Source organism: Gekko japonicus, unplaced genomic scaffold (genome assembly GCF_001447785.1).
Source record: "Gekko japonicus isolate JY-2015 unplaced genomic scaffold, Gekko_japonicus_V1.1 scaffold1093, whole genome shotgun sequence".
Lineage (NCBI taxonomy): Eukaryota > Metazoa > Chordata > Lepidosauria > Squamata > Gekkonidae > Gekko > Gekko japonicus.
The window spans coordinates 479,521-504,595 of record NW_015160243.1 but is presented as its reverse complement, the minus strand read 5'-3'; the positions used below and the strand labels follow the sequence as shown (position 1 = coordinate 504,595).

At 41.5% G+C, this 25,075-nt stretch overlaps 1 protein-coding gene across 1 annotated transcript in view; it reads left to right on the top strand.

Annotated features, from left to right (window-relative positions):
* DGKB (diacylglycerol kinase beta) overlaps positions 1 to 25,075 on the top strand; it is a 398,712-nt gene that overhangs the window by 77,188 nt on the left and 296,449 nt on the right. Inside the window, exons 15-16 of the mRNA XM_015413478.1 lie at positions 14,885 to 15,001; positions 24,017 to 24,090. Coding sequence (XP_015268964.1) covers positions 14,885 to 15,001; positions 24,017 to 24,090 — 191 coding nt within the window. The remainder of the gene's footprint in view (positions 1 to 14,884; positions 15,002 to 24,016; positions 24,091 to 25,075) is intronic.

Here is a 25,075-nt window from a genome sequence, read left to right as displayed (position 1 = left end):
ATATATATAACAATTATTAGATAAAAACAGATATAGGCCCAATAATAGCCTCAAAACAGGAAAAAATAATAAAGGTATAAAACACAAAACATATGTGACCAAGGCCAGTATTTTTTGGATCGCAACTTTAAGAGAGCCAATTTTTTGTTGCAATTTAGAAGTTTCTGCATTGGACATTTCTATTAGATAGGCCATTAAGTCCATTGAACACTTTTTCAAGATGGCAAACCATCTGTCTTTAAAGTCAATATTATAGGGAAACATGCCAGGTGTTTTTCGCATCTGTAATCCCCCATGGAACAAACTTGCTTCTCAAATACCCTTAAAGTACCTGCATGTATATCAGTTTTCATTTTCTTAAAGTTCAATTTTTTAAATTTATCCCAAGCAATACAACTATCTGAAGATCCTTTAGTATTGAACAATGAAGGTTGATCCAATAGTGAGGCTATCTGTTCATCAGAGTAGTTTAACAGCTCAAAATCTCTGTGGACCATAATGTGAAATAGCTACTATCCCTAATATTAAGCAAACAGGAACAAAAAAGAGGAGAAGAAAAACTGAACCCAAACAAGTTGAATTAAGAAACCAAAGGTTAGTTACTACGCTAATAAAAACAGCAAATAAATGCAATCCAAGGCATAACAGTTCATGAAACAGAGCAGAACAAGCTAGGAACACACCTGTCAGAGCCCGTGGAGAAATCAGTTCCCAATAACAGTCATTCAGAAGAATTCAGAAGAATTAAGGATTGAGACAGTGATAGGATCCAAACTTGTAATATTCTTTGGTAGAATTGGGCCAAGCAAACAATTATACTGCAATCAAAGGAAGCATTAGTGGCTCTTGGCCAATCACAATTAAGCTATAAGCCCACTGAGCCTATAGCCCAAAATTCCCAGGAGAAAAAGAGTACCAGAGGCAGTACAGGTCTCAAGGTTACATGGCACATTAGATAGATAACAACACAGAGGCCAGAAAAAAAGTATACATTCTTGTTCCCACACCCCACATTTCTATGGCAACCAAACTCAAGACAGCCACTTGGTTGACAACACCATCTAGGAACCCTGGGTTAAAAGTCAGAGTAAAGAAATGTATTGGCCTGTCGCATAAAGGAAAGGAGAGTAGGTGCCAGGCAAGCCCCAAGGGGAATGGCATTCCAAAGGTGAGGTATCACCACACAAAATTTCTTGTTCTGTGGTCAGGCAGGCAGGGGTACAAAGATCAGGGCTTGTGAAGAGGACCTTAACTGGTTGGCTGGACCATGTGGAAGAAGGTAGTCATTCAAGTATTCCAGTCCCAGGTCGTTTAGGGCCCTATAAATATATATCTATGAACCAGCACTTTAATTTTACTTGGAAACACATGAGCAGCCAGTGTAGATCTTTCAACACTTGGTACCTGTATACAGCTCCTGACAATAACTTCGCTGCTTCATTCTGGACCAGCTGAAATTTCTGAAAAAATTTCAAAGTGAGCCCTACATAGAGCACATTACAGTAATCTATCTGGGATGTGATAACAGCATGGATCTCTGTGGCCAGATTGCACTTGTAAAGGAAGGGCTATAACTGGCATAGCAACCAAAGCTGACAAAGGACATTACATAGCATAAAGTAGACCTGGGTCTGCAACCTGTTGGCCAGGATCCAGCAGTACCCCCAAGCTCCAAATCTGTGCCTTCTAGTGCAGTTCTTCAGGTAAAACAGCTTTGTAACTGATTAACAGCATCTCAGTCTTGTCTAGAATGAGTTTCAGTTTCCTGGTCCCTGTCCATCCCATTATCCTCCCCAGCCACTTGTTCAGGACTTCCAAAGGCCCATCTAACTCAGCTGTTAAGGAGAAACAGAGCTGTGTGTCATCTGCATATTGATAGCACCTCAGTCCAAATCCCTGGGTAATATCACCTAGTGTTTTCATGTAGATGTTAAATAAGGTGGGAGACAAGAAAGATCCCTGTGGGACCCCATAGCAACTGGGTTTAGAGGCAGTTCCCAGCACCACCTTCTGGAATTCCTCAGCCAATTAACAGTGGGACCACAAAAGTATGGTACCCCCTCAGACCCAGCCAGCCTCACGAGAAAGATTCCATGACTGATGGTATCAGAAGCTACTGAAAAGTCCAGAGGAATTAATAGGGATGCACTGCCCCATCACTCTCCTGGCATTGATCATCAGTCAGGGAGACCAATGTCATTTAGTTCCCAAACCTAGGCTTAAATCTGGATTCAAATGGGTCTAGCTAATCTGTCTCCCCAAAACCACCTGAAGTTGCATAGCCACCACCCACTCAAGTACCTTGCCCCCCAAAAGAAAGTTGTCCACCAGGCAGTAGTTGTTTAGGTCACTGGGGTCCAAAGACATCTGCTTTAAAAGGAGGTCTCATGATCACTTCTTTCAAGGCTGCTGGGTCTACAAACTCCTGCAAGAGAGGTGGTTTAACTTGGTTTTTAAGATTTTGTAACTATAGCATTTGGGAGCCATCTTGATAACTACGGTTCTGAGAATGCCAGATGCAAATGTTTTAAATAAATGAGTAATATGTGGAATGAAACATATAAACTGGCTTTAGTGGTTTTGTTTTTAAATAGAGCTGGTTTTAAATCAGAGCTGGTTGAATGCTAGGAAGACAAAATTCTTTATTATAGATCCACTGTGAGAAACCTGTTGCAAACTGAAATGAGCTTTTCTCTGTGGATTAAATGATTTACATTTAATAAAATATAAATAAAATTTCACAGTGTTTTATAACTTTCAGTGAGGCTAAGTTTAAAAAAAAGAGTATTCTTTGTTCTAAAAGTACTTAGAGCACAATTTCTTACTGTCCTAAACATGAGTTAAAGTATGATGATGTTGTTCTCTACTACAACAGCTACCTTTATTCTTTTATGTTGGACAGAAAGTAACAATTGTTCTTTTCAGAGGAGAATTGCATCTTTCAATTAATGATCATTGTTTTGCATTCTGTTCAGTGTTGGCATGAAGATGATAAATTATAGCTGGTACTGTTCACTGTTTATCTAAAGTTGCCAACTAAATGTCTGATTTTTTAAAACAATAATCAAAGTTTTGAGAGGGGATTGTGACAAAATGGTTCTCCATGCACATATAGGTGGTGTGTAATCTGAGTACTCAACTAATTGTTGAATGGTGACCTGTTGAAAAGCATTATGGTGAAACTTAATTCATGCTACTGAAGTGGTATGGAGGCAGCTGCTACATGGTTTTTGCAGGACTGGTAATTTTTGTAGGAAGGAACCGTGTGGGTTGAGTAAATGATGTGGATTGTTCCATTCCCAGAGTCTCCTTGTATATAGCTTGGCCAGAAACTGTGGCATCTTGCAGATAACTCCAGCAGGAGTGTCTATATGAAGAAATGATAGTTTACACTATCAGTATAATTAGATAATAAACATGGTTGTTCCATGGTTTATGAAATCATTTGCCAATCCTCACATCCAGATTTTTGAAAATATCAGCATTAGAATAATGCAATGCACAGACAGGGAAAAGCTCCCAAATAAATGTATTTGAAATAACAAGGTGGCAGGAAAGAATGGCTATATGGTGACTGGCAAAAGGGAAAGAAGAATGGAGACAGATACAGAGGAATGTGACAATGAACAAAAGCTTGTACAGATAACCCCAGATCACTTTTTGTAACGACTTCAGTGAAAAAGCAGGAGTAAAACTGCTTCCTTTCTTACACATTCAACATAATAACATTCAACATTCAAATTCCTTTACAGGGATTGTCTGTAATTGTTGTTTTTACAGTTTTAATATTGTAGCTGAAACTGTTTTTCTCCAACAGACTCTACCCCCTTTAGGAGGCTCGCTTTCTGAGGTGCGTAATGTAAAATGTTCACAGATACAAATACAAATGGTTTTCATATTGAGTTTCTTTTTGCAATACTGTGCATATGTGGTTAGCAAAATGCTTTCAGTGGTGACAATCTACTCTGTATAGCGTGCAGGAGGGAAAACACATCTGATTAAAAGACAACCCCCCCTCGGTGAGCAGTAATTAAGATTAGGTTTTAGACTGTAGACATTTCGCAACTGCCTTGTGTGATAATAGGTATAAATGGAACCAGGTTGTTCTGTTTTGAAAGTTTTGCTGGAGGAGTGAGTCGATCCCTCCAAATTCCATAATCCAGTGTGATACTTTGCTCCCTTGGAGCAGCACAAACCTTAAAGCAAACAAGATGGAGCCTATCATAGGCCCCTGAATTGTTCTGTATCTCCTGACAATTTTACACTGTGTTGATGGTGGCCTTGGTAACCTAAAGACACTGGAGCAAACTAGGATAGTACTAGAGCAGGGCAAATGACTTCCCTTAGTTATAGTAGGCCTCACCTAATTTGTTCTAATGCCTCCAGCAGGCTGGTGGCCTTTGTCCCTGGGAGATAGTGTGGTAGGGTTGCCAGCTCTGAGTTGGGAAATACCTGGATATTTGGGGGGTGGAGCCTGGGGAGGATGGCGTTTGGGCAGGGGAGGGACCTCAGCGGGATATAGTGCCATAGAGTCCACCCTCCAAAGCAGCCATTTTCTCCATATGAACTGATCTCTGTAGTCTGGAGATAATTTGTAATAGCTGGAGATCTCCAGGTGCCACATGGAGGTTGGTAACCCTATAGTGTACCATGGCATAGAAACATCTCAGATTGCATCACATTCAGTTCCCATGTATTTTTGAATGGCCCCTGAATCCAGAAAAAGAAACAGTTTCTGGATCCACCCCAGTAGTACCCATCTAAAATTACAGATGGCAGCCTGGATTCTGACTGTCTAATTGAGTAATTAAGATGCAGTTTTTAGGGCTTCTGTACTAAACTCTCAAAAACCTTTCTGTCCCCTGGTTCTGGGACTTGAATGATATTGCAAATATTCCTGAAGATTGTATTCAAAGAGCAAGGGTTATATAATTCAGGAAACAAGAATGGCAGAGAGAATGAGATGAATTATGTTGCTGCTAAGGCAAACTAGATTGGTACTCAAAACTTTATATATATGTAATTGCTAATGGCTATAACAAGTAGTGCATGCAAAATCAGCTTGTGTTAGTCAGGAAACCAAAGGCTTGTTGGGAATGACCAAGAATTTTAAAAAAGTTTCAAGGTTGATTAAAGAATAGAACAAATTAACAATACAAGCCATCAAAATGTATATTAGCTTTTAATCATGCTATACTGAATAACGTACGCTCCAGTATGCCTGTGTCATGTCTGTGCATCAATTCTTAATGCACTAATAACATTATCATAACAAGAACATGTGTATCACCTAGAAAATAAATATCTGCACTTTGCAATGTTATTTATTTTCAGGAAATGTCCACTCCACCTCACTTTGATATAACAATATTCTTCAATCACCCAGAGGTTTTACTTAGCTGTTGCTGTTTTTAAAAAATGATTATTCTTACATCACAACAATATTTCAGTTCTGTTAAAGTCACATTAAATACTTAATTTGTAATACTTTGGTTACAAAGGAACTTTGACATACACTATGTCAACAGCATCCATCCTAATCCTTTTGTTTCCCCCTTTCTCTGGTCTGAAATGTTAATTCTGGTGCTCTGCATTATTGCAGGCCACACATGCAAAGGCGGGGCTGACATTTTTTGAAAATTGGTGGGCTTACTGACAAGTAGATATGCTTTCTTGAAATAGCAAATACATTGAAAAAAATCTTAAGTGGAAATAGCCCAAAGGGCATGCTGTCAAAAATATATGAATTGCGTCTAGCCTGCCAGAAGGATATGAGTTACATGAAAACTTGGGACAAAGATTTAAGAAGGGCCAATGGGGAACAATTTATTGTCAGAAGCCTGTTATCATCTAGAAGCATTCATGAAAATCATAATAAAATAATTATGCAATGGTTTAACACTCCTAGGAGAATTACGAAGAAGTGTAGGTGGGTATATTGAAGTACTGGTGATGTGATAATATTAAGGGAGATTTCCTTGGTATATATTGGGTTTGTCCCATGATTATAAATGCTTGGAAAGCAAATTCTTGAGATCAACCTCTACTGATCTTGACAAACCAGTTCCAAGTAGAAATAATTTGGTATCAGTTGCTGAAATTCTATTAGCAAGAACTTTTTCAATTAATGTATAACCTGAAATGGTTTGGGGAGGCAGACTTGCAAAATTCATTAAATTGCAAGAACATTCAAGCGTCTTCCCATGGAAGCCTTAGTGCTACTTGTATTTGTATATTCTTAAGAACATAAGCTCCTGGCGGGAGCTGATCCATAAGGTCGCGAAGAGTCGGACTCAACTGTGCGACTGAACAACAACAACAACAACAACAACATAAGAGAAGCCAATGTTGGATCAGGCCAATGGCCCATCCAATCCAACACTCTGCCACACTGTGGCCAAAAATACCAGGTGCCATCAGGAGGTCCACCAGTGGGGCCAGGACACTAGAAGCCCCCCCCCTTGTGAGGATTTCAGTTAGCATAGCAAACAAATGGATCTGAGGTCCTGGCTATGAAGACTCCTCTGATATGAGAGCTCTGTTGAGAATTCTTATGGCATCAGCAGGTAGAGAAAACTGGAAGGAATTGAAATCCTACCCAAATAAAGGAGGAACCACTGTCAGCCTTTCTTCATTAGTTTTTTTGGGGGGGTTGTCTCTTGGCAGCAAATTTTCCAAAATTGGGAGGAAGAAGAGAAGTAAAAAGTTGTAGCTAAGAAAAGAGCCCCGATGGATTTAGGGGGGGGGACTCCATGAAAAGAGTGTAACAGTAGTCAAGCCCTGAGTACAGCCAAATATAGAGGCATTTATTGCTCCAGACATAAATTCCATCAGACCCTTTTAATCCATCATATGATTGTGCTTTGAATATGTATTCTTCTGTTCCCTTCTTGTTTGGTATAGCGGTGGAATGTCTGTCACTATTCCTTACCTGATTTCAGCCCCATTTTAAAGCTGCAGATAGTTCACAATAATTGTCAGTGTCTTTCCTTGCCGTGTGCATATTCAGGGAGGAGGTTTCCTGTGCTACACTGTCACTATAAATCTTCACAATACCTCCTTAATTATCCTTGTTTCCCTTTACCTTTCTGTTAAAGTTGTTAATAGCAAGAACACAGGCTACTTTTCCTTGTGATTATGCCTGTAGGAATGCTTTTAACAGCAGCTTTTGCGAAGTAGTGTCAATAGGGAGAAAACGGGGTATACCACCCTCCCCCCACCCACCCACCCACCCATATTTGATTTACAAGCAGTGTTATCTACCAGCCTGCCTTGTTACTTCCTTCATTGTGGTATTTAACAGAAGAGAATGTCACAACTTGCAAACCTAACTGAAATTTAGACTATTATTGAGGGTGTAGACATGTTGTTTATTTTATTACCTTATTTTAAGAAGTTGAATTAAATTCTTAAGGCTGTGCTAGTCTAGACAATGGAGGAAACATTTTTGATCTTTCCAGTTGCTTCTGCAGAGTCCCTCTCAGTTTTCTTGCCTTCTAGTTCTGCTTGACAAGTTCCTTAGTCTTTGTGGGAATAGGGAAGCCAGGCTTTGAACACAAGCCTTCAAAAACTGAAGAACTGAAATCTTCATTTTCTGGTCTGCCGCTGTAATTAATTATGTTTGAGGGAAACTTCATCTACCATCTGTACAAGCATTCTTGAAAACTGGTGAGGCCTGGTGGTCATGCAGCAGCAAGGAGAGGAAGTTGTTAAAACAGCTGTATCTGGGTGGGCTCTGCTGCATAGGAGAGTCATGGCAATTTTAAGTCAGGAAGGAAATTCTACTGGTATGGAGCCTTCCTTATAGGTGTACTCAACTGTATTTCTGCCTGTTATCAGGGTGTGGTCACACGGTCCTTTTGATCGGGATTTGCCGCTGTTCCCTCCCGCATTTAAGTTTGCTGATCAGACATGTGAATCTGCCTCCCGTGCCGAAGCGGGCTCACTCCCGCAATGCTCCCAGGTTTTCCTGCCCCCTGGAAAATCAAGTATTTTCCTGGCACTTGCACTTTGAATGCACAATTTCGCCCATCTGGACAGCCATCTTTTGCAATGATTGCTATTAGGGCCATCTGACCGCTTTTGGGGTTTTTTTTTTTTTAAAGCTTCCGGTTTGAGCGCTTGGGCAAACATGCGCTTAATAAATCCATTATTAAACATTATTTTTATGTTCAATTCTCTGTTTAAAGATAATATGAATTTGTTGTAAGAAACAGAAGCCCCTTCCCCATGAAGGAGGATGGTGGAGACGGTGGGGCTGAGCCTTTTTTCGTGGGGCAATGGCGGCAGCAGCACCACTACCCACAGCGGCGGCAGGAGCAGCAGCCACCCAAGCCTGCCCCATGGCTGGCAGGATCGCCTGGAGGGACTCGGCACAATGGAGGTTCCGCCGCAGCCCCGACAAGCCGAGCTGAGTTCAGCAGCCCTCTCGGCCAGTCTTCCTTTTCCTGCCCCTCCGGGGCTAGTTGGGCAGGTGGCTTGCTGGAGCTGTCATATTATCTTTAAACAGAGAAATTAACATAAAATAACATTTAATAATGAATTTATTAAGTGCACGTTTGCTCAAGCGCTCAAACCAGAAGCTCTAAAAAAAAAAAAAACCACGGGTAATGCACAATGATTTTCCTTAGGAGCTGGCAAGTGAGCGCGTGGTGGAAGAGAGGGGCCGGCTGCATCTAATCAGCCCAACCCAAAGAAAAATGTTCCCGATTAAATTAAAGTGGGAACAAAGTGGAATTACCTTCCCAAATGACCACAGCCTCAGAGCCCCCATCAGGAGGGAAAGTGATAGTAGTTTTGTGTCTCAACTTATCATCTTGAGATAGTTTTTGTTTGCTTCAAAACTTGTCCTTCCTAAAAGATAAAATAAAAACACACTGTATTCATTGTCTTGGTGCCCATTTTAATGCTTAAGGGGTGACTAGTACCTGAACTTGTTGAATATTGATGTCTACGCATTAAAAGGGGACATGCATTCTTCTTAGTGTTCTTTGGGATGTGTTTTTTGCAGCATCATCAACTTTGAAAATCTGGCCATGGTTGGAAGCTATGTCCTGGGCTCAACTAAACCACTGACTTGGCCCAAAAGAATTATACAATATAAAAAATAACTAAATGTTTTGGGTTTAGAAACCATAGCTTACATTTTAATATGCTTTACAGACTGAATATGATAGCTTAAAATAAACTTTTCTATTGCTCTTTAATTTATGGTCAAAATGTGATTAGTGATGCTAATGAATTTCAAATTGAGGGTTTATAATATAACTCCCCTCACTTATAAAATCTCCCTCCATTTTGATGGGATTTGGCTTGAAATATGATTCACTAAATTTCCCTTATAGTTATTTTAGTCTCTTCCTGGGCAAACCCCTTTACCTTTAAGAATGGGGTAATTGGTGGCAGGGAAGACTCAATATCCACAAATCCTATGTTCCCTGGTATCTGGAAATGTTGCTCTACATATTCTCAAAGCATAATTTCCTACCAAGGATCATGACATCTGCTTCTTGAATTGAACTGAGAGGTACAGAAACTGCAATTGTATCCTACATAGCTTTACCTAATGCACCTTTCTGAGTACTCTCAGAGCATCAATTTTCAGAGGTTAGGCAATATGTGATTTGTGTGCAGAAAGCTTTCCCTATCACTGGTTACTTCAATTCATTTTTTAATGGTAAGAGTTTTTTGTTTGAGATGGGACAGTGTGCTGATAGGAGAGGCATGATTCACCCATTTGAATTTTTGAGCATTCCCATCAAATGCTCAAAACAACCCTTGAGTTTTTTCAAGTGTTTATCAGGAAAGCTTTAAAAAATCCAAATGGTTTTTGAGACAATCCTTGGGGGAGAAGGTTGCTTATCATTAAATGTGACTTTCCCAAGGTGAGGAAGGGCTGTAGTTTTATGTTGTTTAGCTTACCGATGTTGCCTCACTTTGTAGTGTATGACTAACTACATAGTATCCCTATCCTAGCCATGTTTCCTGGGAATTACTCTCTGAATTCTGCAGATCTTGCTTCCAGTAAGTTTGGCATAGGACTGTAGCCAGATTCATTGGTTATTGTCTTAGCAAGTATTTGCTATCCCAGCTGAATGATCTGCAGTGGATGGTCTGTCTGCAGTGGAGAGCCAGTTTGGTGACTTCCGGTGATGGTGGCATGCTAGAGCAGACTCACCTCCTGGACCTCCCAGGGGTGAAGCTGCACTCCAGCCGAAAGAGGGGGTGCGCAGGTTCGTCACCCCCCCAGGGACCCGGTTGAAGGGACCCTGGCCATGGAACTTCTGAGAGTTCGATGGCGGAATGCCGGAGAATTGAGGCATCTCTCCGTTCCGACAGTTCTCCATGCTGAGAGACTGAATGGACTTAAGCAACGCTAATCGGGGCAAGCGCAGGAGATCGAGCATCTGAAAGAGAACGTACATGAGGTCTGAGGACCGATTATGAACGTGAGTCGTTTAAGCGATGTTCAAAGAGAAAAGAAAGCTCCCTGCCCTAACCTATGCAGCAGAGATTAAGGCGAGCGGGGAAGGGACGCCTCCCAAGCGCATGAACTTTTGAGCGGATGAGGGGGGAGCGGAAGAAAAAACGCTTAAAACAGTTAAGAAGTACTTACCACAGAGTGTTTGAGCGTTTAAGCGCATATTCGGAGACTTTAAAAAAAACTTGCGAAAGTAAACAAACCGAAGAACATGGCAGGGAAGAGGACGGAAAAGGAGAAGTTGCTGAAATCGAAAGTGACAGAAATCCCAAAACCGGAAGGAATCAACGAGCTGGCAAAGATTTTGGCAGAATCCATGCGCCCTCTAATGGACCAGCTGAATAACTTCAAGGAACAGATGTCTTATATGACTCAATGTATCACCGGTCAGCAAACCCAGATAAATGAGACTCTGAAAATGATGAATCAAACAGCTGAGAAGGTGAAAGAAGTGGATGCCACTGCCCAAAAGGTGAAGAAAAAAGTAAAACAACTGGAAAAGAAGCAAGTCTCCACAGAAGATCAATTGCTACAAATGGAAAAGGCTAACATGATTCTTCGCTTCCAGGGCTTGCCAGAGACTAAAGGAGAGAATCTAAAGGAAATGATGAGTGAAGTATTGGCCCCAGTGACAGAGATGAAGGCGTAACTGTTGATAAGCGATATGGATGTGGCCTATAGGTCATATTCGGGGTATATAAACAATCTGCCTGGGGAAATTGTTGTAAGATTCTCGAAGAGGCATGTGAGGGATGCAATCCTGAAAGCAGTATCTGGCATACCCCTGAAAGTTGGGGGAAATGTCAACAGAGTTCTAAAAGACATCCCATTTGAAATAAGACAAAGGAGAAAGAAATATAAAGACCTTATACTTTTTCTTCAGACAAATTCAATTGGATATAGATGGCTAACTCCAGAAGATGTCACCTTCAAAATTAAGGATAAAAAAGAAAAGATTGATTCTGTTCTGAAAGCTCAGGAATTTTTAAGAGTCCAGTTGGGAGGGCCAGAAGAGGAAGAAAAAGAAGGGGAGGACAGTAAGTCCAGTGGCGAGCTGGACTCGGATTCTTCTGGAAAGGACTCTCTTTCAGAGAAAGGGGCAGCAGCTCCTAAAAGTCCCTATAAGTTGGGGAAGAGACGAGGCAAGGAGAAGTGAAGGCTGAAGGACTCTGATTTGTGCCTTGGAAAAACTTTGAAATGAGATGACTTGGGGTATTTCTTAATGACAGTAAATTTTAAGAACTGAAAAGTTATTGTTAAACTTGACTCAGTTTGTAAAGGGATTAGCGGGATTAAGACTTGATGTTTGTTTAGGATGATCAGAATATCTCCTCTTTTGGGTTTTTAGTTAGTAGTGGGTATCTTTCTTTTATCCCATAAATGTAGTCCCCCTTTCCATTTTCTGTTGTAGTTTGTAGTATTATAAAAAAAATGAAATAAAAAATCCTCTCCGGGGGCATAAAAAAAAAAGAGAGCCAGTTTGGTTTAGTGGTTAGGAGTGCAGACTCTAATCTGGGAGAGCTGGGCTTGATTCCCCATGCCTCCATATGCAGCTGCTTGGTGTGACCTTGGGTCAGTTACAAGTTGTTTCAGAGCTGTTCTCTCATGAGCAGTTCTCGAAAGAGCTCTCCTAGCCCCACCTACCTCACAGGGCGTCTGTGGAAGGGAAAGGAGACTGCAAGCTGCTCTGAGACTCCTTTGGGTAGTGAAGGGTGGGGTATAAATCCAATATCTTCTGTTCTTCTTCTATGGGGGAGCTGTTGTATAGGTCTGCCTTGTGTTGAGAAGTCAGACTCAGTGTTCATTAACTGGTGCAGTTGGACTTTACAGTATGTTATCCAAATAGTTGCCTCAGCATTGCAGCTAGAAAAATGAGCTGTGAGTTCTCTGGTTCAGATCTCATTCCTGTGACAAACTCACAGGATGTCCTCAGGCAAGCTTCTCTCTCAGCCTCACTTTAGCAATATGGGAAAAATAACAATGGTCTACCTTACAGACCTCTTGTAAGAATTACAGTATATGAAGCACTTTGATCACTGAAAGCCAGTTTGGTGTAGTGGTTAAGTGCGTGGACTCTAATCTGGGAGAACCGGGTTTGATTCCCCACTCCTCCACTTGCACCTGGCTGGATGACCTTGGGCAAGCCATAGTTCTGATAAGAGCTGTTCTTGAAAAAGAGCAGTTTCTGTCAAGAGCTCTCTCAGCCCCACCTACCTCACAGGGTGTCTGTTGTGGGGAGGGGAAGGAGTTTGTAAGCCACTCTGAGACACCTTTGGGTAGTGAAGGGCGGGGTATAAATCCAATATCATCATCATCTTCTTCTTCTTCTTCTGTATAAATGCTAACTACACGCAACAGCACTTTATTTACAAATTTGATTGTTTGCTAGAATTTTAGATTATTGCTCTGTTGAAGCATCTATGTTTTATTGTATTCATTCTGTTGTATTTTAACTTGTTGCAAGCCGCTCTGAGCCTGCCCATGCAGGGAGGGCGGAATATAAATCGAAAATATAAATAAATAAAATATAAATAAATAAGTACTGTGTAATTATTATTGCCCGTTTCAGTTGTGTTTCAACAAAATACTGCCCTCTTTGAATTAAATGTTATTATAAACTTTTTAAAAGTAACTAATGAACCCACTGAAAACTAGTTAACAGGTTATAAGGGTTTTTCTTTACTTTGTCCATGTTTTTTAGGTGTTCATATTCTTGGAATATTCCTTCGAATTCAGCTTACATCTTTTATGTCCAAATTTAATAACCAGACTACCTTTGAACATGTTTGTGTGAGGATTCTCTTACATAAATAAAGCAGCCACCCACAGCAAAATGTTGCAGATTGCTTTTACCTTGTTCCTTACTTGCCCCTTAAATCCACTTTCCTTTTTATATAACTTGTACTATGGGTTAGAACTGTCAAAATAAAAACACTCCCCAAGATTTTGTTATGTGTCTGCAACTGGTCCTGAATTTCAAAGCCCCACTGATGTTTCTGATGGGGGGAAGCAGCAATGTGAATCTTTTACCTCTTGAAGTTGTGAATTTCAGCTGTGTAGAAAATTGACTTGTGATGCTGGGGCACAGAAGGGGCTGGCTCTTCTCCTGTAAACTGAAGACAAGGGTTGAGAGTCCTGTTCTTCACCTTAGCTGTTCAGCGGGTTTTCTTCTTAAGGTATTGCTGTTGGAAGGAGGGAGAAAGTAAGTGGCTTGTCTCTTCACCACCCAACTGGAGTCCTACAGGCAAATTTTCAGAGGCTGAATGAAAGCAGCTGTCAAGGGTTAGAGGGAGGGTAGCATGTCTGTTCCCTCCAAACTCTGTCTCATTTTTTTGGGGGAGGGTTGCTTTCTCCCTTTTTTCAGTATAACAACAAAGCAGTATTTTTCTGAATGCCTGGAGATTCCCCTGGACATGCAGAAACCTCCATATTGCTTGTGTGTTGCCTTGTTGAAACAGCTTTCACATTTGGCATGGGGGCTAACTATTAGAGTATGATGATAGCACCTGGAAGAGATAGACATACTCATAATCAAATGTTAAGTTATCCAAAACCAACAATGTGATTCTAAAGGTCATTTTATTCTGATTTTTTTTACTGAAAGGTGATTTTTTTTTTGCTGATTTTCCTACCTCAGCCCCCCCAGTTTGCCCCCATGTTTTTCCTGAGGATTTCCTCTCCCCTTGGAACAGCATTTTCAGAGTGTTTCATTTACAGCATGAGGGGGGAGGTAGAAAAGTTAATTTCTGCTTTCTGTTGGTAAAAAAACCCCTTTGGATTCATTCCAGTGCCTTTCAATATGGTGGCACCCAATTCAATTATTCCTTATCCACCTCCATTGGCACATAGGGATGTGCTGCTATGAAACAACAACCTGCAAAAAAGATTTAAAACTTACTACTTCGAACATTACTTGCTTTTTGTCAGACTTGGAATTAACTATGTTCTCATGTTTTAAACTCTTCAAATAAATGAGGTTGTAAGGTACCAAACCCATTTGAAAACTCCAGATTTGTGTGAGCCAGCTTTTGAAGACATTTGTGAACTACATAGATTTTATTTTCAAGAGCTGCGAAAACTCCTCTAATTAATCTTATTATTCAAGAAGCTTGATCGTGCAGTTAGATGGCCTCACATTGTATTATCAACTTCACACCATTGCATTAGTACTTATTGTGACAAATAATTATCATCTATCTATTATCTAACCACCATTATGTCTAGATACATAAATAGATGTATGTGAAGTTGGGCTTCATTTAGTGATTTGATTGCAATCACTAAACTCATTATTGCTGAAGCAATATTTGAATGTGTCATCCTAAAGTAAGAGTTTTCCATTTTAACCATAGCATGGTTTTATAACATTAATTTGTTCTTCCCCCTCCCAAACCTCCGTTTTAGGAACGGCAAGCAACTATGAAAAAAGAAAAGAGTGGCTCTCAGCAAATGAACAAGCTAAGTGATCGGAACAAGATGCAGCGAGCCAACTCTGTCACTGTAGATGGACAAGGCCTTCAGGTGCGATTAGTTTTATTATTATAAACATACACTCAGCCACTCTTATAATATTTCCCCCTTGTCACAGCAAAGGTCCTCAGGTAAAAGTGTTTTGAACATGAATTACATGTTTCAGGTTGTGCTACTATAGGCCATAGCAATGGATCGTTGTTCTTAGACTTAAGTAACTAGATGACCATTATGGCTTGAATTTTGTGTGGAGCTCCAAAATCTGTTGATGATTATTTGCTGTTCAGTAACAAACTTTGCCTTACAAATTCAGAGCAGAATTAAAGTGATTCCCTACAATACAATACCTTTACCTTACCTATTGGATATGAGGAGTTACAGGAACATTTGGAGTAGCTCTGACTTTCTTGCTGGATGTGTACAAAAATCTGAAGATGACAGAGACTTTTCCTTACCCAGAGGGGAGACCCTGAGCCCTGGAGTAGAGTCTAAAAATGCAGTTTCTGGAAGGGAATTAATAAGTAACCAAGCTGTTGTAGAAAAAAAGCATAGAAGAAAAGAAGAAAAAGAAGAAAAGGCATTTGTTGCTGCCTCCCAGAAATCTTGTCTATGTTGTTGCTCATTTTGAAGAACCTGCAGGTAACCACACCCCTCCCATTTGTGAGAGAATGAAAAAACACTGAAACCCCAAAGTTTTTACCAAACAGAAGCACATTAACTATGTTGCCTTCTTCCTTGAGTTCCATGACTTCTTGGGTTACCTGTAGCTCTGTTTCAGAGCCAGTGTGTTTGTAGAAATATTCTTTACTAGGAATAAGGCTCGTCGTGGAAATAAATACAACAAGCTCTAGAAAGAGGCTCTAAGAGAGTGCCCCAGCTTTGGGCACTCAGTGTCAATTTGCTGTGGTGACCTCAGCAGGGTATAATGACACAGAGTCCACAATTTTCTCCAGGGCAACTGATCTCAGTAATCTGAAGAGCAGTTGTAATTCTGTGTGATCACCATCCCTTCCATGGAGATTGGCAACAATGGTTCCCCATGAGGGAATGGCTGGTTTGGCATTGTACTTGTCTGAGGTCCCACCCCTCCTCAAACCTCACCCTCTCCAGGCTCCACCCCTCAAATCTCCAGGAATTCCCCAACCTGTAGTTGGCAACCCTGTCTCCCTCATAGCCAACTGTAAACCTACCATTATCTGCCCCCTGGCTTCAGCTTTCCATCTCCTCCCCCTACCTCCTAGAGAGCAGTTGTAATTCTGAGTGATCTCCAGCCCACCATTTGGAGATTGGCAACAATGGTTCCCCATGAAAGAATGGCTGGCTTGGAGGGTGGATTCTATGGCATTGTACCTGTCTGAGGTCCCACCCCTCCTCAAACCTCGCCCTCTCCAGGCTCCACCCCTCTAATCTCCAGGAATTCCCCAACCTGGAGTTGGCAACCCGATCTCCCTCCCTGCCAACCGTCAACCTACTGTTATCTGCTCCCTGGCTTCAGCTCTCTATCTCCTCCCCCTCCCTCCTAGAGAGCAGTTGTAATTCTGAGTGATCTCCAGCCCACCATTTGGAGATTGGCAACAATGGTTCCCCATGAAAGAATGGCTGGCTTGGAGGGTGGATTCTATGGCATTGTACCTGTCTGAGGTCCCACCCCTCCTCAAACCTCACCCTCTGCAGGCTCCATCCCTCAAATATCCAGGAATTTCCCACCTGGAGTTGGCAACGCTTTCAGGACTGACCCCAAGGAGTTTTCTCCCAAAGACCAAAATAGATGTGGAAAGGGCCTTTTACTGACAGAACCTGGTTGCCTGGCAACAGGCACTGAGGAGAAGGTACAGTTGGCAGCTCTGATTAGGGAGATACCTGGAGATTTGGGGGGTGGATCCTGTGAAGGGCAGCGTTGGGGGGGTGGAATGACTCAGCCAGGGGATAATGCCATAGGGTCTACCCTCCAAAGCAGCCATTTTCTCCAGTGGAACTGATCTCTGTCATTTGGAGATCAATTGTAACAGCAGGAGATCTCCAGGTCCTACCTGGAGACTGGCAACCTTAGGGAAAAGTCAGCCACACAGCAGGGGGTTGAAGAGAATGGTTTGATGGTCGCTGGTCCGCCTCATTAGCCAGCCAGCCATGGTGGAGCTGAAAAGGACAGAGAGCTGTTGTAAGTTTATTCTGAAAGGAAAGTGGCAAAGCTGGCAGTGGATGGGGGAGGGGATATGCTGAAAGTCCTTTGTTTTTTACTGACAGAAGTTGGTTGCCTACCAACAGCCACTGAGGGGACAGTTAGTCACAGTTTGTCCCACACTGGAGCCAAGAGAAGTGTCTTCCTCAGGAGAGAGTCCAACTTTCCAGGAGCCGAAGCTCGTTTCCTCTAGGCCAGACCCTCCCTGGCGGTGCCACTGTTGCTGAAGGAAGGTGAGGGAGCCTTTGAAAGGTGCTGGGCAGCCTTCTCTGTGGTACATCCCGCTGAGCTATCGCCCTGACAAAGCGCTGTCCTTGTGGCTGAGGGAGAGTGGCAGCGAGAGACAGTGAAGGTGAGTGCTTCCCCTGCTTGCTGCCACTCGTTAGGTCTGCCTCCTTCTCCCCTGTGGAGGGGTTGCTGCTCCCTCAGTGGAGCGTCCATCCCCTTCGCCGGCTCCCTCCAGACTGAGAGTGAGACGCTGGCTGCCGGCTCTGTGGGTGGGGCCGAGCCAACACAGCAAGGCAATGCAGCCAGGGGATTGGGAGTCCACAAGAGTGGCAGCTGAGCAGGCCAAAGGCTGTGGGAGCGTGTCCAGGAGTCACACCAAAACAGCTTTATTATATAGGAGGGATTCTCTACTAGCTCCTGTTGCTATCCTGTCATGATAATGGTAGGGCCATCAAGTCTTTTAGGGTGAGCTGGAGAACAAAGACTTGTGTGCCTGCTCCTAGAAAAGCCCTACAGTTTCCCTGCCAACTGAGTATCTGTTCTGCCCAACCCTGCTTCTTCCACAGTGGACTGTGCCCTAATGGCAAGGAGCTCACCCCTTACTTATCATTCCATGATCCCTTGCATACCCCCCGCCCCGGTTTGGCTAGTTTGAGAAGTACTGGCTTAGATTTTTTTGGAAACCCTGTGTCATTGAGCGGAGGGCCAGTTGCTGATTGACACACACATACAAGCACTTTTATAACTAGGTAACTGTAGATCAGTGTTTCCCAACCTGTGGGTTAGGACCCAAAAGTGGGTCGTGAAGACTTTGGAAGTGGGTTGCAAGCCAGCCCTCCCTAATGGCCATTCCTGACCTTTCCATCTCCCTCTTTGTGACAACAATGAGGGGGGGGAAAGCCTCTTATCCAGTCTCCTGCAGTGCCTCACTGCCTATTACCTGCTGTGGGAAATGAACTGCACTGAGCGCCTTGCTGTCAACCTCTTCACTGCCATCTGTTATCTTTGGATATCTCCTCAACTCAGTGTCCCCTAAGCACCCTTCCTCTGGTCCAGCTGGTAGAGGAGGAGAAAATGGAATGCTGGAATAGATTGGTCCCAAGGTCATACTTTGACGATGGCACCAAAAACCCTGGGTCAGCCCTGGATGGATCACTGTCCAAAGTAAATTTGAACTTATGGGTCACATACTAAAAACAGTTGGGGACTACTGCTGTAAATCAATATTGTAGTAAAGTGGATTCTTAGCACCCAGTCTCTAAAGATTTGAATCAATATATTTTGCTGCAAGAACATGTGGTCTGGGTGCATTTCTCTAAAGGAGCACTGTTTTCAGGCGCTACTTCATTTGTACTTAGAAATGCAGGTGTCATTCTCCTCTGTGTCATAGTGCCTCTGCCTGACTTTGGTTGATGCATTAGCTGTGGTCTTTTCTAGGTAGCATGATCTGACTACAGTTAACCATGGTCCAGATAACATTTAGATTGAATTAGAGCATTCTACCTTATGTGGGTCTGCCTTTGAAAACTGTTCAGAAGCAAAATTTAGTGCAAAATTTGGAAGCAAGATTGCTGTCTGGTACAATTTACAGGATTATATCTCTCCGGTAATGACAGAGCTACACTGGATTTCTATTTGCTTCCACGTACAGTTAGAATTCTGGTCATTACCATTACCTTCAAAACTTTAAACAGGTGGAGGCTAGGCTGCATAAAGGGTAGCTTATGTCCCATATGTTCCTGGCCACCAGTAAGATCTTCTAGAGACATTGCAGTGTGCCTGCATGCTCAGAGGTGAGCTAGATGATTGCTTAGAATAGGGCTTTGTATAAGTAAGCAAGGAACTTTCTGCTAGCATGGTGCCTACCTAGCCTTTCCAGCTGTGGGCAATTGGTATAAATTGTTCTGTTCCATTGATTTTGCTGATTCAGTTGGTGTTGATTTGCTGTTTCAGTAGATTCCATGTTTTATCAGTGAGTGTGCATATTACTGTAGTGAGGATCTTCTCTCTTTCCACTTTTCTTGTAATAGTTGTTGGTGATAGTTACAGTGAACTTTCCCCCCACTAGCTACCATTATTTGTTTCTTATTGTTTATTGTGAGTTATGTTTTAATTCTATATAAGCCACCTATTGTGCAAAGTATAAATGGTTCAATAAGCAACTTGCCTAGTGGACTTCACTTATACTGTGGCACCTGGAGGAGATTTTCTTCTGCATGTCTTCTGTTGCATGTGGAGAAGACAATTTGGATGGTACCATAGAAGAAGAGCTTTTTTGTTATAGGATATAAACATTTCACAGTGAAAGAGAGTTGGCAAATTCTCCTGTTCCTTTTCGAGGAATACCATCTGCATAGGATTTTCATGCCTGCTTTCAGAATTGGTAGAACATTTGTTTTTAAAAAGCCCAATAGTAGAATAGGTGCTAAGGCAAATCATTTGCTGGCAGTCATACAGAGCTCTGCTGGCATTCTTCAGAAATTCTAATAGACCTCTTAATTCCAGCTGTGTTCTTAGATTTTGAACATTTTAACAAAAGCCCAAGTTATTAAAGACTGTTTGATTTTAATATAAACATGTATATACAGTTATGTGGGTTATACTGTTTAGGATGAGTATAGAAGAGGTGTGCTGTTGAATCAGATAGGATATAGAAGAGGTGTGCTGAAGAATCAGATAGGATATGGATGTGAACTCCTAACAACACCCATAAAACAAGCCTTTCCCCACTTATATGAGATGACAATGTATGTCTAGATAGCATCAGCTACTGCTGGTATCCAGCATGTGGAAATGACCATGAGAGGAGGGCTCACCTTACAAAGGTCCTTTATAACGGCCTGTATTTCAGTAGGTGGATTTTGGGGGAGAGAAAACATAATATAAATTAAATGTTCAGTGAGATATGGCTTGCTCACTCTTGTGGCAGGATAGTGACTGAGGATTTTGAGCAGTGTGTTTTATGTCTTGTAAGCATATAGCTTATATCTGTATCAAAGTAAGTCATGATAGCATTTCAAAAACAATCCTGAATCTTAATTTTCATTTTGAGTTCTGGCAATAACTTTGCCATTTGGAAAACATTTTAGTTTTAAAAATCAATGTGATCCACCATTATTCTCCTTTAAATACATAAGGAGAAGTATGGATTATTAGTCTATTTTTATTTTTGAAGAACTTCTAATAGTATTTGCTAAAAAAAAGTTTTGAAATACTCATCTGTGAAGATTTCTCTGTTTCTCTGTATTAAACAAAAACATTGTCATGTAGTACTATACAGGCAACTCAGTAGCGGAGGAGATTGCTACTTAGGTACAACTATTATTAATCATAGTTAAGCACATTCATCTTATTTCTTTCTAGCTTAACCAGCATAATGATCAGGATTATTATTTCTAATTAGAGGAAGTAATATATCATGTATAACCTTAGGATGAGCCTCATTAATTAACCTGAATCTGTAGGGACATCCAAGAGGCAGTCCATCTTTGTCACAATGAGAACCATTGGTTTATGCTTCATTCACAGGGACAAACACTCTTGGAATTGGACTAAATAAGTAAAATTGATTAAAAATCCTGATAAGCATTAGAGATATGACAGTTTTTTATATAGGCTGCAATATGACACTGTCTAGGCAGAAATTTATGTGCCTCAATCCATAGGTCGTTCTTCTTCTACTTCCCCACTCATCAGATGATTGGCAGCTAGGGAGAACAGGGTCGTGGGCTATACTTCCTTTCCTCCATAACAGGAAAGTGAAGAATCTACATGTATGTGGCTTATGATTATAACTGTATTAAGAGAAATTATAAATGGTAGATCTCCAAGTCCAAGAATCTGCCATTGGATCTCCAGGAGAGAACCACTAGGGGGGAAAAATCATCTAATTGAATTGCAATCAGAATGTAATATCAGTAGGACCACGTTTGAATGTATCAGTCTCATACTGTAACAGCTTATCAAAGAGATTGACACTGCCATCCTAGGCAGAGTTACACTCTTCTAAGCTCATGGGTTTCATTGGGTTTTGGAGGTGTATCACTCTAAGTAAGCAATAGATATAATAAAATTGTTGTTTGCCCTGAGTTAAAATGGTTCCCAAAGGTGAGTTGATCAAAATTGTGGGTTGGTACAGATATCCCATAAAGTTCACTGTATCTTCTCTGGCCCCCATTATTTCCAAAACCAGGTTTCTCTTAGAAATGAGATGGGGCATCTTTGGATCAGTTTTAATCTCAACAATGTGCTACAGGGTTTTTAAAAAACATGTTAAATTGTAACATTGAAATACAAAAGCAATGAGTAAGGCCACATAATGCAAGGACTCCTCTATCTGACAAACAGTCTATGGCGGACTGCTTTGTTCTCAGGCAGTGAGCATTAGTGTGGGCTTGAAGGTGAGGAATTACTAAAAACAAGCATTCCCCATTCTTAAAATATGATGAGACAAGTATTGCAGAAAATGTATTCTCTTGATATCTTTGGCAGTTATGCTTCTTGAGTGCATTTACTACTTTTGAGAATTTGTTGATCAGCACCAGCCCATGCAATCCCTGTTTCAGTTCCCTGTTTTTGTTTCATTGAGTAATAGTGTAAGTTCATTGAGTAACATTTAAATCCTAGTAATTTTTTTTAAATGCTTTATTTGCTCCCCTAAAGAGGAGAGATATTTCGCTTAAAATTAGAAATAAGGGAGGGTATACAGAGGGACAAAGAAAAGAAGTGAGTGGTGTTAGTATTATGTTAATTTGTTAAACTTTTTAAAGTCAAATCAGAGCATCTATAATTTCTTCCATCGTCAAAGCTTCTTCTTTTCTTCTATTATTTTTAAACAAAGCAATTAGTATATTAGTATTGTCCTTCTGGTATCAGTTTTCTCTTCCAAAATAAAGTCCATTAAAAAGCGAAAAATATAAACATCTTTTAAACTTTGGGATTCTTCCCATTTTTCCCTCTCAGGTTGTATTTTGAACTCATCGCTCCTCTTTCTTCCTCGTCCTTCACCTCTCCCTCCGAGCTGCTGTCTTCTACGCTTAACGTCGACATCCATTTGGCTAGTTCTGCACCTTCTTCTTTACTGGCGTGCTTTTTCAAGAAGTCTTGAGCTTTGAAGATGGAGTCTATTTTTTTCTCTTTTATCCTTGAACCCCGTTTTTCTCTTTTATCCTTGAACCTTCGGGCACCAACCATTTATAATTCGTTTGGTGTTTTTGTAAGAAAGTGGTCAGTCCTTTGTATTCCTTTCTTTTCATTCTGATTTCAAATGGAACATCTTTCAAAATCTTGATCTGTTGATCACCAATTTTCAGGGGTGAAGCTGATGTAACCTTTAAAATCTGGTCCCTGAGACGCTTTTTTAAAGAATTTCACCACCACTTCTGCTGGCAACTTGTTTTTTCTTGTGAAATTGGAGTAGGCCCGATAGGCCAAATCCATCTCTTCTTTTATTTTTTCCGCTTCGTTGCCAATCAGTGGTGCCAGTGCACTTGCCAAAATGTCTCTAAGGTCCTCACCCTCTTCCTCTCTCAATCCCTGGAAACGGAGAATTAGGTTTGATTTTTCCATCTGAAGCATTAGCACTTTATTATCTTGTCTTTCTTGATGTTTTTCAACTTTCAAGACCTTCTTCTTAACTTTCTGTACTTCTTCTGCTGATGCCAGACATTTCTTTGCAATGTCATCCACCTTCTCTGCTGTCTCTGTCATTTTCTTTTGCTGCAACCCAAAAGCATCCTCCATGGAATCAAGTTTTTTATTAATTTTTTGCAGTTCTGCCAGCAGATGGCGTGCAAGATCACTGTCTGGTTGATTGGCAGCAGCTCCAGCAGTAGAGGGGCTAGGACAGGAAGTCCCGCCTGTCTTCTTGGGCTGTTTCTCTGTTAGCTTTCTCGAAGTCGCCATATTACAACTTTGTTTACTTTTGGGAAGTTCTAGCTGCACTCCTCCGGGATGGCTCCCAGATCTCCACTCTCTTTCCCGCCCAGAAGGTAAAACGCTTATTTGATTTCCTGCAGCGCCCCTCTCATGCGCTTAAAAAGTCTTTCAGATACGGGTTTCCCCCCTCCCTTCTTTCCGCTTCTCTTTTTTGGGGGGGGACCCTTTTAAGCCACCGCTTTCATTAGAAGCTTCGACTTACAGTTAAGTGCTTAACTTCTCATCAGGACTCTGGTTTGTCGCTCCACCACTCCGCTGTTCCGGTGGCGTAGCTATCCCCTTCAATGAGGGGCAATGAGGGCCGTTTGGGGTAGAGGGAGAGCCTCAATTCCCGACCTTCTGGTCGGCAAGAGGCTTCTCCCCAAAGCACCCCCTGGTTAGGAGCCCTTTCCTGAGGGCTCCGTAGGATCTTCGCTTGCGCAGGACCCCCCCTAGGCTGTGCTTGGGCGATCTGAGTCCGGGAGTCGACCCGAGACCCGGTCGCCATGCGCGCCGCCGTGGCCGGAAGTCCAAATCCTAGTAATTTTTGTGCAGCCGATGGAAACTGCCACCACTGTAACATCATGTCAGCATCACAAGAATTATAAATCTCAGTTGTGTTTTAAACAAAATACTTTACATTTGATATACCAAATGCCCTACAGAAAATAAAAGGTTTTCATAGGCTTCCAAAAGTTCTGAATTAACAGGATTAACGTGTCTCTGTGGTTTTCTTTATCTAGATTACTCCTGTTCCAAATACTCATCCGCTTCTAGTTTTTGTGAATCCTAAAAGTGGTGGAAAACAAGGAGAAAGGTATGTGTTGCATTGCTGATCATACTTTAAATAGGCTGATTTGTGTCCATATATTTTTTCAGGAGGATAGCTCCTTTTATTATTTCTTAAGAAGTATGTAAGCATGTCTTTCACTTTTGAGTTATACTTAATAATAGTTATATATCATAGTGGACCTATTACTCGTGATGGAAATGAACTGTGACTATAATCAATATATACATTATGGATTCTTTTACCATTGTTCTGGAAAAAAATAGCTTCTGCTCATAGGAAGAAGAGGTTCTAGTGTTTGATTAGAGTGTAAATGGTGTAGTGACCTTGCTGATGAGAATCAAGCGTGAGTGTGATCAGTACCTGTGTGGGAGACCTCCTAGAGATTCCACAAACACCATCTTGTGTTCCATGATGGAAGAAAGGTAGAAAATAAATGGACCACTAAGGAAGCAAATAAGTGACTCAGAGGCACAATAAGTCCAGCAAATTATCAAGGTAAACAAGAAAGCAAGATGATTATAAAATGAGTTCTTCTATCTGCTGCCCTTTGAAAACATGAAACTAATAGATACTGGGATAAAATGCTGCTGGCAGAAACACTGGAAGTCCTAAATCAGCTTTTTTTAAAACTAGGAGCTATAAGAAAACTGCAGAAATACCGAAAGCTACTTGGAATCAAGGAATCTTATTTTATTTCCATAAAATTGTATGAGCAGAGAAGCTGCTGCTGTACTGTCAAAAGAGACTATAGCATGCGTTTTCACAGTAATATAGCATCTTCACTAACTGCAGCTTCCGGATTTGCGACAAAGACAGCCCCATGTAGCGAGCCTCCATGGTTAATGAGGAATTCAGGAGCACTCCCAGACTCCTAACCTCCTGCGCTGGCACCAAAGGTGCCCCATCAAAGGCCAGGAGATGGAGTCCCATCCCCAACCCAGCCCAACTCAGGCACAGGACCTCCATCTTCGCTGGGTTTAGCTTCAGCCGCCTCAGTCTGAGCCAACCA